The sequence below is a fragment of the Cherax quadricarinatus genome, chromosome 88 (genome assembly GCF_038502225.1).
Source record: "Cherax quadricarinatus isolate ZL_2023a chromosome 88, ASM3850222v1, whole genome shotgun sequence".
NCBI classification, from domain to species: domain Eukaryota; kingdom Metazoa; phylum Arthropoda; class Malacostraca; order Decapoda; family Parastacidae; genus Cherax; species Cherax quadricarinatus.
Genome location: NC_091379.1, coordinates 6,984,960 through 7,001,704, shown reverse-complemented (window position 1 = coordinate 7,001,704; position 16,745 = coordinate 6,984,960). Strand labels below are relative to the sequence as shown.

At 40.4% G+C, this 16,745-nt stretch overlaps 1 protein-coding gene across 1 annotated transcript; it reads right to left on the bottom strand.

Moving 5' to 3' along the window:
- Nucleotides 1-8,648: 8,648 nt before the first annotated feature.
- Sbds (SBDS ribosome maturation factor) lies at nucleotides 8,649-16,231 on the bottom strand. Its single transcript, XM_053790760.2, has 6 exons — nucleotides 15,963-16,231; nucleotides 15,032-15,149; nucleotides 13,841-13,943; nucleotides 12,706-12,845; nucleotides 11,935-12,066; nucleotides 8,649-9,570 (listed from the first exon to the last, which is right to left on the bottom strand). The coding sequence occupies exons 1-6, from the start codon at nucleotides 16,103-16,105 to the stop codon at nucleotides 9,439-9,441; spliced, it is 768 nt and encodes a 255-aa protein (XP_053646735.1). The 5' UTR covers nucleotides 16,106-16,231; the 3' UTR covers nucleotides 8,649-9,438.
- Between the last annotated feature and the right edge of the window lie 514 nt (nucleotides 16,232-16,745).

Here is a 16,745-nt window from a genome sequence, read left to right as displayed (position 1 = left end):
TTCGTTGGTAACCAGATATCTTCAGCTCACATCTGAAGAACCTTGGTTCAATCCTGGGCACGAGTGAAAATGTTGGTTAAGTTTCCTCACACCCATTGTCCCTGTTTACCTAGCAGTAAGTAGGTATCAGGGTGTTAGTTACCTTACACTTTATATAACACTCATCATCACTCATTCCACTGCCGTCTTGTCAGATTATTATAATCATGGGAGAATGCTAAACCCGTAGGATTACACAGCATCTGTGGGGAGGGATGTGGAAGGTATTCAGGCTTAATTCAGGGAACTGGAGCACAGATTCAATTCCCTAGATCAAGAGCCCCTCACCAGCGTCAAGGAACCTACCTAGAGGGGCCGTCTTGCCAGAGGTGTGCTGATAGTACATTTCAAAAACTGCAACGTAATCTCCACCCCTCCTTCAGAATGTTGGCACTGTACTTCCCACCTCCAGGACTCAAGTCAGGCTAACCAGTTTGCCTGAATTTCTTCATAAATGTTACATTGCTCACACTCCAACAACTCAAAGTCAAGTAGTTCCAATTCCAAGGATAAAGAGTCCCTCACCAGCACCAGGAAGAGATAAGCGTATCTACTTTGTGAGGACAGGCACAAAGTTATGGGATCTTTATGGATATCAAAGATGTGGACAGCTCTTCATCTCTGCACCTGTGGTTATTTTTATTATAATAAGCATAACAGTCATACAATGCTGTCTGCACCTGTGGTGCCATTGGCATTTGTCCACTGCAACCTCCGGCGCATATGTTGAAGCAACATTTCTGCAATGAAAAGTTCCTGCCCAAACAGAAGAAATTCATGAGTAGCCATATTAGCTGAGATAGCAAGTCTCAGTGCAGAGCTGTTACTTTACAAGTCACTCTATCTGTGAACAGCCTCATACTACCTACATTCACTGGGTCACCACATGGAAAAGACCTTGGCTGGGACTATGCCGGCAAATCAGAAAGGAGCAGATTCTGATGCCAGGCTGTCATCACATCAGCTTTAACTCATGTACACAGAATACTGTCTTTGTGCCTTACTTATAATTACTTATAAACTAATAAGGGTCCTACAGTACCTGAGGAAATAGACAACAATCAGGTTCAATCCAAAGAAATGACAATGGGTTTATTCCTTTGGATCAGGAGGCCCTTATCAGCATCAAGACACTATCTTTGTGGGGCTGCTTGTATTATTATTATAATCAAGGGGGAAGCGCTAAACCCGGAGGATTATACAGCACCTGGGGGGAAGATGTGGAAGGCATTCAGGCTTAATTCGGGGAACTGGAGCACAGATCCAATTCCCTAAATCAAGAGCCCCTCACTAACATCAAGGAACCTTCCTTGAGGGGGGGGGGTGGAGTTGCTTGTAGATATACCAACAATAACTAATGAAATGATTGGAAACAAACCACAGCCTGGCCTGGAGTTTTACGACTCACTTGCTGCAAGTCCAATCCCCACCCATACCATGTTTTTTTCAACAAACTAAATTTTAATTTTTCTAATAAACTGCAGAGGTGCAACATCAGAACTCTAAAATTCTTAACTGCAATGACAATATTATAGTTTACTTATTTCATAAGGAAGCACAAAACTTGTAGGAGTCATAAGCCTGGGGGAATGAAAAGCAATCAAGTTCAATTCTGGGTACCCAGAGGTACCTCTGGGTACCTCCCTTGAAGGGTTTATAACACTGGCACCGATTTTTGTTTCTTAAAAGAGAAAATACCTTAAGCTATATACAAGATTAAACTCACAGATACTGTATACAGGTCTCCCTCAACATTCGCGTTTTCAATTTTCGCGGGCTTCACACATTCGCTAATTCCCAACTGCCAAATTCCCAGCTGCCAAATCATATTTAAGTTCACCACCACGAGTCCTTACTACCCTCCCTCCGACCCCTGCAACTGGCAGCCAGCCCTCCCACCACTGTGTGGTGAGTGTTTTGTTTGTTTATTATTTGCTATTAAACTACAGTATAAATAATGTAAACCCATCCATGACTGCATATTAGAATGGCTATTCAGACAGGTATTGGAAGGTGACATCATATGTTTACTCTTGAACACAGCAAAGAATCAAACATTTGTGCTACTGCTACTGCTAATAATAATAATAATAATAATAATAATAATAATAATAATAATAATAATAATAATAATAATATAATAATAATAATAATAACAAATACGATAGAATTGAAGAAGGAAATTGTACAAAAATACGAGGGTTGAAGCAGTGGTGGAGGAAGTGGTTGACGCAGCGTCAGTGTGACTTTGTTTATGCTGGAGTATTAGTCTCCCTGCTCTTCCAAACATTTCACAATAATTCATTGTATTTGGTGCTTGTAGATTGAGTGTGACTGGAGTGGTTGAGGCAGTGGTAGAGGCAGTGATAGAGGCAGTGGTAGAGGCAGTTATAGAGGCAGTTATAGAGGCAGTTGTAGAGGCAGTTAGAGGCAGTGGTAGAGGCAGTTGTAGAGGCAGTGGTAGAGGCAGTGGTAGAGGCAGTTATAGAGGCAGTTATAGAGGCAGTTGTAGAGGCAGTTAGAGGCAGTGGTAGAGGCAGTTATAGAGGCAGTTGTAGAGGCAGTGGTAGAGGCAGTTATAGAGGCAGTGGTAAAGGCAGTTAGAGGCAGTGGTAGAGGCAGTTATAGAGGCAGTTGTAGAGGCAGTTGTAGAGGCAGTGGTAGAGGCAGTTATAGAGGCAGTGGTATTTACTAACATATATGTTATAAATAATAATAGTACATGTTAATATTAATAACATTTATAATAATAATAGTTATTCATAATGTACTATTATTTATAACATATATGTTAGTAAATATCACTGCCTCTACCACTGCCTCTACCACTGCCTCTATCACTGCCTCTACCACTGCCTCTACCACTGCCTCTACCACTGCCTCTATCACTGCCTCTATCACTGCCTCTACCACTACCTCTACCACTGCCTCTATCACTGCCTCTACCACTGCCTCTATCACTGCCTCTACCACTGCCTCTACCACTGCCTCTATAACTGCCTCTATCACTGCCTCTACCACTGCCTCTATCACTGCCTCTACCACTGCCTCTACCACTGCCTCTATAACTGCCTCTACCACTGCCTCTATAACTGCCTCTACCACTGCCTCTACCACTGCCTCTATCACTGCCTCTACCACTGCCTCTATAACTGCCTCTACCACTGCCTCTATAACTGCCTCTACCACTGCCTCTATAACTGCCTCTATAACTGCCTCTATCACTGCCTCTACCACTGCATCTATAACTGCCTCTACCACTGCCTCTATAACTGCCTCTACCACTGCCTCTATAACTGCCTCTACCACTGCATCTACCACTGCCTCTATAACTGCCTCTACCACTGCCTCTATCACTGCCTCTAACTGCCTCTACCACTGCCTCTATAACTGCCTCTACCACTGCCTCTATAACTGCCTCTACCACTGCCTCTATCACTGCCTCTACCACTGCCTCTATAACTGCCTCTACCACTGCCTCTATAACTGCCTCTACCACTGCCTCTACCACTGCCTCTATCACTGCCTCTACCACTGCCTCTATAACTGCCTCTACCACTGCCTCTACCACTGCATCTATAACTGCCTCTATAACTGCCTCTACCACTGCCTCTATAACTGCCTCTACCACTGCCTCTATAACTGCCTCTACCACTGCCTCTATAACTGCCTCTACCACTGCCTCTATAACTGTCTCTACCACTACCTCTACCACTGCCTCTATAACTGCCTCTACCACTGCCTCTATTACTGCCTCTACCACTGCCTCTACCACTGCCTCTATAACTGCCTCTATAACTGCCTCTACCACTGCCACTATAACTGCCTCTACCACTGCCTCTATAACTGCCTCTACCACTGCCTCTATAACTGCCTCTACAACTGCCTCTATAACTGCCTCTACCACTGCCTCTATAACTGCCTCTATCACTGCCTCTACCACTGCCTCTATAACTGCCTCTATAACTGCCTCTATAACTGCCTCTATCACTGCCTCTATAACTGCCTCTACCACTGCCTCTATAGCTGCCTCTACCACTGCCTCTATAACTGCCTTTACCACTACCTCTATAACTGCCTCTACCACTGCCTCTATAACTGCCTCTACCACTGCCTCTATAACTGCCTCTATAACTGCCTTTACCACTGCCTCTATAACTGCCTCTACCACTGCCTCTATAACTGCCTCTACCACTGCCTCTATAACTGTCTTTATAACTGCCTCTACCACTGCCTCTATAACTGCCTCTACCACTGCCTATATAACTGCCTCTACCACTGCCTCTATAACTGCCTCTACCACTGCCTCTATAACTGCCTCTATAACTGCCTCTACCACTGCCTCTACCACTGCCTCTATCACTGCCTCTACCACTGACTATAACTGCCTCTACCACTGCCTCTATAACTGCCTCTACCACTGCCTCTATAACTGCCTCTATCACTGCCTCTACCACTGCATCTATAACTGCCTCTACCACTGCCTCTATAACTGCCTCTACCACTGCCTCTATAACTGCCTCTACCACTGCATCTACCACTGCCTCTATAACTGCCTCTACCACTGCCTCTATCACTGCCTCTACCACTGCCTCTAACTGCCTCTACCACTGTCTCTATAACTGCCTCTACCACTGCCTCTATAACTGCCTCTACCACTGCCTCTACCACTGCCTCTATCACTGCCTCTACCACTGCCTCTATAACTGCCTCTACCACTGCCTCTATAACTGCCTCTACCACTGCCTCTACCACTGCCTCTATAACTGCCTCTACCACTGCCTCTATTACTGCCTCTACCACTGCCTCTATAACTGCCTCTACCACTGCCTCTATTACTGCATCTACCACTGCCTCTATAACTGTCTCTACCACTACCTCTACCACTGCCTCTACCACTGCCTCTATAACTGCCTCTACCACTGCCTCTATTACTGCCTCTACCACTGCCTCTATAACTGCCTCTACCACTGCCTCTATAACTGCCTCTACCACTGCCACTATAACTGCCTCTGTAACTACCTCTACCACTGCCTCTACCACTGCCTCTATAACTGCCTCTATAACTGCCTCTATCACTGCCTCTATAACTGCCTCTATAACTGCCTCTATCACTGCCTCTATAACTGCCTCTACCACTGCCTCTATAGCTGCCTCTACCACTGCCTCTATAACTGCCTTTACCACTACCTCTATAACTGCCTCTACCACTGCCTCTATAACTGCCTCTACCACTGCCTCTATAACTGCCTCTACCACTGCCTCTATAACTGCCTCTACCACTGCCTCTATAACTGCCTCTACCACTACTTCTACCACTGCCTCTACCAGTGCCTCTATAACTGCCTCTACCACTGCCTCTATAACTGCCTCTACCACTGCCTCTATAACTGCCTTTACCACTGCCTCTACTGCCTCTATAACTGCCTCTACCACTGCCTCTATAACTGTCTCTACCACTGCCTATATAACTGCCTCTACCACTGCCTCTATAACTGCCTCTCCCACTGCCTCTATAACTGCCTCTATACCTGCCTCTACCACTGCCTCTACCAATGCCTCTATAACTGCCTCTACCACTGCCTCTATAACTGTCTCTACCACTGCCTCTATAACTGCCTCTACCACTACTTCTACCACTGCCTCTACCAGTGCCTCTATAACTGCCTCTACCACTGCCTCTATAACTGCCTCTACCACTGCCTCTATAACTGCCTCTACTGCCTCTATAACTGCCTCTACCACTGCCTCTATAACTGCCTCTACCACTGCCTATATAACTGCCTCTACCACTGCCTCTATAACTGCCTCTCCCACTGCCTCTATAACTGCCTCTACCACTGCCTCTACCAATGCCTCTATAACTGCCTCTACCACTGCCTCTATAACTGTCTCTACCACTGCCTCTATAACTGCCTCTACCACTGCCTCTATAACTGTCTCTACCACTGCCTCTATAACTGCCTCTACCACTGCCTCTATAACTGTCTCTACCACTGCCTCTATAACTGCCTCTACCACTGCCTCTATAACTGCCTCTACCACCTCTACCACTGCCTCTATGACTGCTTCTACCACTGCCTCTATAACTGCCTCTACCACTGCCTCTAACTGCCTCTACCACTGCCTCTATCACTGCCTCTATAACTGCCTCTACCACTGCCTCTACCACTGCCTCTATAACTGCCTCTACCACTGCATCTATAACTGCCTCTATCACTGCCTCTACCACTGCCTCTAACTGCCTTTACCACTGCCTCTACAACTGCCTCTATAACTGCCTCTACCACTGCCTCTAACTGCCTTTACCACTGCCTCTATAACTGCCTCTACCACTGCCTCTACAACTGCCTCTATAACTGCCTCTACCACTGCCTCTAACTGCCTCTACAACTGCCTCTATAACTGCCTCTACCACTGCCTCTATCACTGCCTCTACCACTGCCTCAACCACTCCAGTCACACTCAATCTACAAGCACCAAATACAATGAATTATTGTGAAATGTTTGGAAGAGCAGGGAGACTAATACTCCAGCATAAACAAAGTCACACTGACGCTGCGTCAACCACTTCCTCCACCACTGCTTCAACCCTCGTATTTTTGTACAATTTCCTTCTTCAATTCTATCGTATTTGTTATTATTATTATTATTATATTATTATTATTATTAGCAGCAGCAGTAGCACAAATGTTTGATTCTTTGCTGTGTTCAAGAGTAAACATATGATGTCACCTTCCAATACCTGTCCGAATAGCCATTCTAATATGCGGTCATAAATGGGTTGACATTATTTATACTGTAGTTTAAAAGCAAATAATGAACAAACAAAACACTCACCACACAGTGGTGGGAGGGCTGGCTGCCAGTTGTGGGGGGTCAGAGGGAGGGTTGTAGGGACTCGCAGTGGTGGAGGCAGTGGTATTTAATAACATACATGTTATTAAGCCATAACGTATGTATTTAGTACAATTTACGACGTTTTCATGTATTTTATGATTGTTCATGGTTCGACAAGTTAAGGAAGCAATATTGTATTATATTTCCCTACCATATATTGGGGCACCAAACATTCGCGATTTTTCAACATTCGCGAGGCTCTTGATCCCCTAACCCTCGTGAATGTTGAGGGAGACCTGTAGAGACAGAGTTGCATAATAAGGGTAAGAATATTTTATAAATATGTTAATTTTTATTCAGTCTTAATTTAACTTTAAACAAAATCTTCAATAAAGTGTTAACATTAAATAATTAACTTTCTCTAGAGAGTGAAAGCCATTAATGGATGGACTGATGACATCACAAATACAGGAGGGCCCCACTTATACAGCAGGTTAGGTTCCAGGCTACTGAAACACAGCAATTTTTTTTTTTACTTTCAAATGCATATAAAAGCCTGATAACATGTTTACACTATCATATATTAAGTGAGTAACAGAGCTATACCTGAAAAATGCATATACAGTGTACACATTCCTTTAAAATAATTTTCATCCTTAGTTTTTAGTGAATGGTGAATATATTTATTGTAGGAAGTCTGAATAAATGAAGAATGGGTATAATTGGAAACCGTTGTGCAAAACGTCGCAAAGCAAAGTGCTGTAAAGCGGGGCCTGCCTGTACACAAACATCAAATTCATATAAACCTGTCTTAAATGCTGGTATAAATATGAAATTAGTGATGGCTGAAACTTAAAAATCTGTTTAAACACTTTTCAAAACACAGTAGTACAGTACTTTTAAATACCGCCAGACATAAAACTGAAATAAGATAACCTAGAATCATAGAGCAAATAATTGGAACTTTCTGACATGGATTTTTTTTTTTTGATGGAAAAGTGTCTCACTTTTGTTTTGCCTACAAACAGCCCCATAATTTACAAAATCAATACAATAACGATACATTTCCTTCTGTTCTTTTTAACTCTCTTATGCACTTTTCTACTTTCTTGCTACATTTCTTAGCTGCCTACTGTAATACAGAGTATATTTTTCCATGTAAATTTTTTAGTAATGTTTCATAGTGAAATAGATTTATTCCATATATAAATAATTCAATAACTATTCAAAATTTATTCTCCATGGGGAAGTGGAACAGAATTCTTTCTTTAAGTCATGCATGTAGTACATCAACTAAAATGCCAGGAGTAAGGGACTTGTAACTCCTCCTCCTGTATACATTAGTAAATTTAAAAGAGAGAAACTTTCGTTTTTCTTTTTAGGTCACCCTGCCTTGGTGGGATACTGCCGGATTGTCGAAAAAAAATTTATCAAAAATTTTATTAAATAGAGGCCTGGTCACAGCCCGGGCCGCAGGGGCGTTGACCCCTGAAACCCTCTCCAGGTATACTACTAGCACTGGTTTTATAATGCAAATAATGACACAAAGTTCAGGGATGAATTATAAAAAAAAAACTTTTTTTTTTTCAACAAGTCAGCCATCTCCCACCAAGGCAGGGTGACCCAAAGAGAAAGAAAATCCCCAAAAAGAAAATACTTTTATCATCATTCGTTATTATTATAATCAAAAAGAAGCGCTAAGCCACAAGGGCTTCATCATCATTCAACACTTTCACCTCACTCACACAATCACTGTTTTTGCAAAGGTGCCCAGAATACAACAGTTTAGAAGTATATACGTATAAAAATACACAATATATCTCTCCAAACTGCCAATATCCCAAACCCCTCCTTTAGAGTGTAGGCATTGTACTTCCCATTTCCATGACTCAAGTCTGGTTATATAAAATAACCATAAAATAACTTGTATGTTACTGTACTCCAGAAGAAAAATGCAGAGATAACTTTTGCAAAACATACTGGTACATACCTCCACTAGTAAGACACAAGCTTTTGCAAAAATGCAAGTGCACTGTGCATTACCCTAAATTGTCAATCGCTTGCCATCCCTACAGAATGATAACAATGATTTGTGTTACATCTCAAAATACAGTATCATGTTACTGTAATAGTGTGTATATAAAATAGTTTATTCACTCCAGTCAAACAATGTTAATAACTCTCCTGACTTAACAAAAAAGATCTTTTAATGCAACTTATATCAACGAAATTGTAAAGAAAAAGTAATTTATTAAGCTTGCAACACAAGAAATACTCAAAACAAAAGCTCAACAAATTTTCCTAATTATGTATACAGTATACATTACTTTTTATATGTAATGTAAAGGATAATCATCTCCCTATCTATAGATATATGAAAAAAAAATGATTTGTCTTTATTTTAGCAAAATGCAGCTTTCACAAGCTTTAAAAATGAAAAAGCTTGAATTCCAATGACCAGGTAGTTTGTAGACATCAATCCCTTCTGGAACCTGCAAACATGTCTGTACAAACTTAAATAAGAGCAAGATAATGCATCTCTCAAGAATATCAAGACGACTATGTTAAGGACAAATCTCCAGCATCACTAACATCTTTTAAGCTCATCACCTCAATTTTGGCTCGACCCTTTGACTGAGAAGTGATGGTTTCTTCAATGGTGCGGAAATGACCTGGATCAATGAGGCCCACCTGTGAAGGAGATTCAAAATTTTAATATATGATAATGCCAATTCATTAGGAGTGAACACAGTTAAGAGCAAGGTGATGTGGGCAACAAATGAGTTAGGTAAGGGAAAAACTGAAAATCAGACTGGAGGAAGTAAGTATGGAGGAATGTGATCAGATATTTTGGAGTGGACTTGTCTGAGGATGGACATATGAAAGATGAGGTGAACTAAGAAATGATGAGTGGTGCAATGAGGCATGTGTGGAGACAAAGAACATTATCCATGGAAACAAAGGGGAATGTATGAGAGTATAGTGATACCAACACTCTTATAAAGGTATGAAGTATGGGTTGTGAATGTTGCAATGAGGAGGCTGGAGGCAGTGGAGATGTATTTGAAGTCAATGTGTGGTGTAAATATTATGCAGAGAATTCCTAGCCTGGAGATGAGGAGGTGCAAAGTTACTAAAAGTATTATCCAGAGGGCTGAGGAGAGGTTGATGAGGTTCGTTTGGACATTTAGAGGATGCAGCAAATTAGGATGAATTGGAGGGTGCATAAATCTGTATTTTTTTTTTTGTTAAAACACTGGCCGATTCCCACCAAGGCAGGGTGGCCCGAAAAAGAAAAACTTTCACCATCATTCACTCCATCACTGTCTTGCCAGAAGGGTGCTTTACACTACAGTTTTTAAACTGCAACATTAACACCCCTCCTTCAGAGTGCAGGCACTGTACTTCCCATCTCCAGGACTCAAGTCCGGCCTGCTGGTTTCCCTGAACCCCTTCATAAATGTTACTTTGCTCACACTCCAACAGCACGTCAAGTATTAAAAACCATTTGTCTCCATTCACTCCTATCAAACACGCTCACGCATGCCTGCTGGAAGTCCAAGCCCCTCGCACACAAAACCTCCTTTACCCCCCTCCCTCCAACCTTTCCTAGGCCGACCCCTACCCTGCCTTCCTTCCACTACAGACTGATACACTCTTGAAGTCACTCTGTTTCGCTCCATTCTCTCTACATGTCCGAACCACCTCAACAACCCTTCCTCAGCCCTCTGGACAACAGTTTTGGTAATCCCGCACCTCCTCCTAACTTCGAAACAACAAATTCTCTGCATTATATTCACACCACACATTGCCCTCAGACATGACATCTCCACTGCCTCCAGCCTTCTGTAGTGGGGGAGAAAGTGAGGTAGGAGTCGCTCTAAAAAAGGATGGAGGGAGGAGGGAAAGGATATTTTGTGTGCAAGGGACTTGGAAACCCAGCAGGTATGTTAGATAAGAGTGGAAGCAAATGGCTTTTATGACTTGACAAGCTGTTGGAGTATGAGCAAGGTAAAGCTTTGTGAAGAGATTCAGGACTCGAGTCCTGAAGGTAAGTATAGTGCGTGCACTCTGAAGGAGGGGTGGGGATATTTGCAGTTTGGAGAAGCATCTGAACTGTAATGTTGGCACACTCTCTGACAAGACAGTTATGGAATGAAGGATGGTGAAAGTGTTTCTTTTTTGGGTCACCCTACCTTACAGGGAGATGGCCAGTGTAACTAAGTCATATACTTTCTGAAGACTCATATGCTGTCTTGCAATTTCTCCCCTTTCAACTGTGTTCAACTGACATTAGCAGTAAATACTGTAATATGTGGTTCGGACATGTAGAGAGAATGGAGCGAAACAGAGTGACTTCAAGAGTGTATCAGTCTGTAGTGGAAGGAAGGCGAGGTAGGGGTTGGCCTAGGAAAGGTTGGAGGGAGGGGGTAAAGGAGGTTTTGTGTGCGAGGGGCTTGGACTTCCAGCAGGCATGCGTGAGCGTGTTTGATAGGAGTGAATGGAGACAAATGGTTTTTAATACTTGACGTGCTGTTGGAGTGTGAGCACAGTAACATTTATGAAGGGGTTCAGGGAAACTGGCAGGCCGGACTTGAGTCCTGGAGATGGGAAGTACAGTGCCTGCACTCTGAAGGAGGGGTGTTAATGTTGCAGTTTAAAAACTGTAGTGTAAAACACCCTTCTGGCAAGACAGTGATGGAGTGAATGATGGTGAAAGTTTTTCTTTTTCGGGCCACCCTGCCTTGGTGGGAATCGGCCAGTGTGATAATAATAATAAAAAAAAAATGTGAGATAATGCAATTTGATGATGCAATGCAAATCTGCCATGATTATTAGGCAAGTCTTCCTAACACACTATCATTGGTCAACTTTCTTAGCAATCACCTAGTAAAAGCTACATTTTAAGCAGTTACTGCAAATCACCCCAATGAAAGGTATATCACACATGGCTTACTGTTATAATACTTAGTGCAGAAGCTTTTAAACACTAGTCTTGATAATCAATTTCATTTTAAGTAACAATTTTCAAGGTAGTAGGTCATTTTCACTTACTATATTTAGATCAGGATCAAATGTTTCACTTTCAACTTTTATCATTGATATAACTTTCTCTTTCAACTTTTTGGCATCTTTACCAGGGATTGTCACTTGCACCTTCATCTGGGCACGTTGAATGGGAATCCTCTGAAGAAATAAAAAGTAATGCTATATAAAAATAATGAAAGAAATAAAACCTGAATGAATCCCATTTCCCAGGCACTAAATGACCCCTATGGCTTCTCCGATCAAAATAAAATGCCATATTTTCCATCATATATGGCATGACTTCCCCCCCCCCCAAAAAAAAAAAAAAAAAAGTCTTGGAAAGTCAGCCTGCACCTTGTATGTTCAAGGTCAGGGTAAGCTTTGTGTCATGCTTTAGCATAAAATAAAGTGGTAATTAACCCTTGAATATGACTGCTAATATACTGTTACGATACTTTTGTTGTGCACCTTATATGCTGGAAAATATGGTAAATGAAGATATTAAACTAATAATATATGTTTTCTCATTAGTTTACTGCTAAAATCAAGAAATTAATATGTAATAGTGTAATAGTATTTTTTAAAATAAATTTATAGTTTTATTTTAGTCGTCATAAAACTTAATCAAAGAGCCTTTTATACTACATTTAACTTTATATGTCATATTATCACATTTCAAACAATATAGAAGGAACCCATATACAGCACTGACAAAATTCAGTGTAATCAGTACATTCAATGAGAATTTTCAGTTATGGGAAAAATTCCATCTAAAGGACAGCATGACTTTTTACATACCCCTGCCAGTTGTTTAATAACATCAAGAGCTTGCTGCTTGTTGTTACGCTTGGGATTCAGTGAGAAATGAATATCTTTCATTGCATTCTCAATCATGGAAACTGTGTATGGAGTCTTTGTCTCTGGATTTATGCACTTGTCTGCAGAGGAAAGAAATAGATGATTAATTTTTTTCCATAATTAACTACAGTATTTGAGTTATGGGGGACTCTAGTTCCTGGTTTCATCTCTTACCTCTCTACCCAGAGTGGAGGTTGCATCCACTCTGTCATTATTCAGTTTGACTCACGAAATCGTAATGACATGATTGCAAACAAACCATACCACGGGTGGGATTTGAACCAGCGGTCAGAGAACCCGCGGTTGAGACTCTCTGACCGCGGGTTCAAATCCCGCCCGTGGTATGGTTTGATTATTCAGTTTATTAAACTTTTTTATCAAGACTTTCTAGAGTTGTATTTTGTTTTATTCTGGGTGAAGGTTGCACACTGGTGCTGCATACTCAAGAATGGGCTGAAGTATGAGGTAAAGTGTTTTGAACGAGTTTTTTCTAGGCTCCTGAAGTCCACCTAATGTTTGTGAGCCTAGCTTGTGCTGCTGATGTTTACTTATGTGCTTCAGAGAAGAGATATGAGGTAAGATATGTTTGGATTTTTAACCTGGAGAATTAGCCACCCAGGGTAACCGAAGAAAGTTAGTGCGTTATTGAGGACTGTCTAACTTATTTCCATTGGGGTCCTTCAATCTTGTTCCCCAGGATGCAACCCACATCAGGCGACTAACACCCAAGTACGTACCTATTTACTGCTAGGTGAACTGGGACAACAGGTGTATAAAACACACCCAATATTTCTTTTCAGGGATTGAACCAATTACACTCAGTGTGAGGCAATTGGATATATCTAGATTGGATTTTTCTTTAAAATTCTTCTTATCAGCTTTTTTTTCCAGCCGTTACTCTGACTTCAGTCTCCTTTCCCCAGATTTGCTTTATTTAACTGCTATGTACCCTATAAGCAAAAGTTATTTCTTGAATATCACTGCAATTACAGAGTCCTCAGATAAATCAATTAATATAAAATATGAAACTAACTGTATTAATGTATAACAAAGATGCATTAAGAATACCAAATACCTGACACAATTGCTGCAATTTCCTTAACGGAAGCCTCTTGGCCTGCCTGTCGCTCTTTATCAGAAACCTGTAACTCCCCTTTCTCCAAAATCTCCAAGCAAATCTGAAAATGAATGAATATGAAAATATTTCTTGACCGAGGAAGCATGCACTTTGTTTCTGCACTATGCAGAAGTAATCTGGTGTGGTTTTCATCAAGCTATGTCTATAGAAGAATATTGTACAAAATGTATACTTTTTTTTTTTTTTTTTCAACAAGTCGGCCGTCTCCCACCGAGGCAGGGTGACCCAAAAAAGAAAGAAAATCCCCAAAAAGAAAATACTTTCATCATCATTCAACACTTTCACCACACTCACACATTATCACTGTTTTTGCAGAGGTGCTCAGAATACAACAGTTTAGAAGCATATACGTATAAAGATACACAACATATCCCTCCAAACTGCCAATATATACATATACATATACATATACGTATATATATGTATACGTATTAGAAAAACTAATCTGTTTATCACACTGATCTATAGGAATGTAGGGGACTGGACACAATGTATACCAACAACTAAACTTTTATGTGAAAAGCAATGTTCTCTAATGATGTGATAGGGGATAATTTAACTGGTTTATACTTTTTGTGGAAGTACTGACCTCACAGTATATGAATATGCTGCAAATGTGGTTTTACTACATGTGGTGAAACATTTATGTATTGTAATTTTATTGCAAATTTACATTTTTTTAAGTATCTTGCCTTTATACGAGTAGTACCATACACACACACACAAAATTATGGTATATGCAACCTATGTGTAATGTATATAGTTTAATAATTGTGAAAAATAAAAATAAACAAATATTTTATAATTATTATAATAAAATAAATATTTGACTGCTATTGGAGATTTCAATCAACTGTCGCTAAGCCTAAGAACCATAAGATATTTACTTCTTAGAATGGTAATGGATTTACACTTTTTTTCTGTCGTAGGATTTTTCTATTACATAGAATTTGACATTATCAATCACATTATAAAATCAAAAGAATTCAATTATATCAAAAAAAAAAAAAAAAAGATACGTATGTGATAAATCCATCTAGCCACAATGGATTAACAAATGTTACAAAATAAGAACTTCTTAATGTGCCACAATATAAGGTCAATAAGTTACACTGGGGCTACACTGACCTGTTTCTGGTCCTCAGAGTTAAAACATTTGATCAACTCTTCCTTCTTGGCAATTTGACCCTTGGAAACATTGGTAAAGACAGTTTCACTCTGCAGTACTTCATCTATGTCCTTCTCTCTGTAAATTAATAGCTAAGGTATACTCATGTTGCGACGGGTCATCGCAAGATTGGGACCCGTGCCAGGACTATGGTCTTGGCGAACATTATACATACATACTCATGTTGCAATATACGAACGGTCATTTCATCATAAATATTATGTTCGCTCATTAACATAATCACGGATCATAATGGGAAACGAATTTTTCAGTCTTTTGTTAAGAAATATTGTAGTTGTTCTGAGTAATATTCTGCACTCTGGTAGAGTCAGATAGACATGTGAGAGAGATGAGGTGAAGGAAAGAGGTGAGACAGTAGAAGATATGTGAGAAGTGAGGGGAAGAGATGAGATATAGGAAGACATGAGATGTGAGGTGAAGGAAGTGGCGAGATGTAGGAAGACGAGAGATGAGGTGAGGGATAGAGGTGACATAGGAAGACATGTGTGACGTGAGGGGAAGAGGTGAGATTTAAGACATGTGTGAGGTGAGGGGAAGAGGTGAGATTTAAGACATGTGTGAAGTGAGGGGAAGAGGTGAGATTTAAGACATGTGTGAAGTGAGGGGAAGAGGTGAGATTTAAGACATGTGTGAGGTGAGGGGAACAGGTGAGATTTAAGACATGTGTGAGGTGAGGGGAACAGGTGAGATACAAGACATGTGTGAGGTGAGGGGAACAGGTGAGATATGAGAAGACATGAGAGGTGAGGGGAAGAAGCAAGACCTAAGACGAGTGACATCAAAGGAAGAGGTGAGATTTAAGACATGTGTGTGACATCAAAGGAAGAGGGTGAAACATAACAAAACATAAGTGAGATAAAACTAACTTACATCTTCTGACGCCAGCTAAGAACCTTGTTCTTATAGCAGGCGATCTCAAACCTCTTCCCACCCTTCTTCATACGCACCACCGCTATGTTAGTCAGACGGATCTGGTTAGTAGGAGTGAAGATCTTGCCTCCGCCCTTACTCATCCTGCCTGTCAGAGGCTACCAAGATACAACAAACACAAATACTCAAGTTTTTCCTCAATATAACACAAGTGTCACCACTGAGGTGGTCTGGCTGAGGCCTCGTTCACCTGCTCAACATCATTTAGAATATTAGTTTTAAAAGTATTAGCTTAATTCGGGATTAATTTAATTTATTTTGCATGGATTGCTGTTTTAAAATTTATATCCTGTTTGCACTATTTATGTTTTTTTTTAAATCATAATTGATATAAATTCTAATTTAAATTCTAATATCCATTTGAAGTGAATATGGATTTTTTGAGGACGTTATTCATTGTTTAATTATACATTACTAATATATAATTTGTTAATAATGTTACTGCACTATATTATAATTACATTTTATTTAGAGATTCAATTCTGAATATTAAAATTTAATGTGAACGCGGCCACATTAGCCTTGGCAACACTATCTTACCAAAATATTTTATAAATACATTTACAAAATACCTTATAGATATATATACTTTTTATTTACAACAATATTGTCTTAATTACCTACATTAATATAAGATAGAATTAGCATAATGAGTTAAAATTAGGCTTGTTATTTTCAGCTGTGAAAGGCCATTGTTGCCATTGAGAGAATTAATTAATAAGT

Coding starts and splice junctions, on each gene's coding strand:
- Sbds (XM_053790760.2), bottom strand. CDS start 16,105: ATGAGTAAGGGCGGAGGCAAGATCTTCACTCCTACTAACCAGATCCGT. Junction 12,846..13,840: donor AATTGCAGCAATTGTGTCAG/GTATTTGGTATT, acceptor TTTCCTCTGCAG/ACAAGTGCATAAATCCAGAG. Junction 12,067..12,705: donor TTATTAAACAACTGGCAGGG/GTATGTAAAAAG, acceptor TTATTTCTTCAG/AGGATTCCCATTCAACGTGC.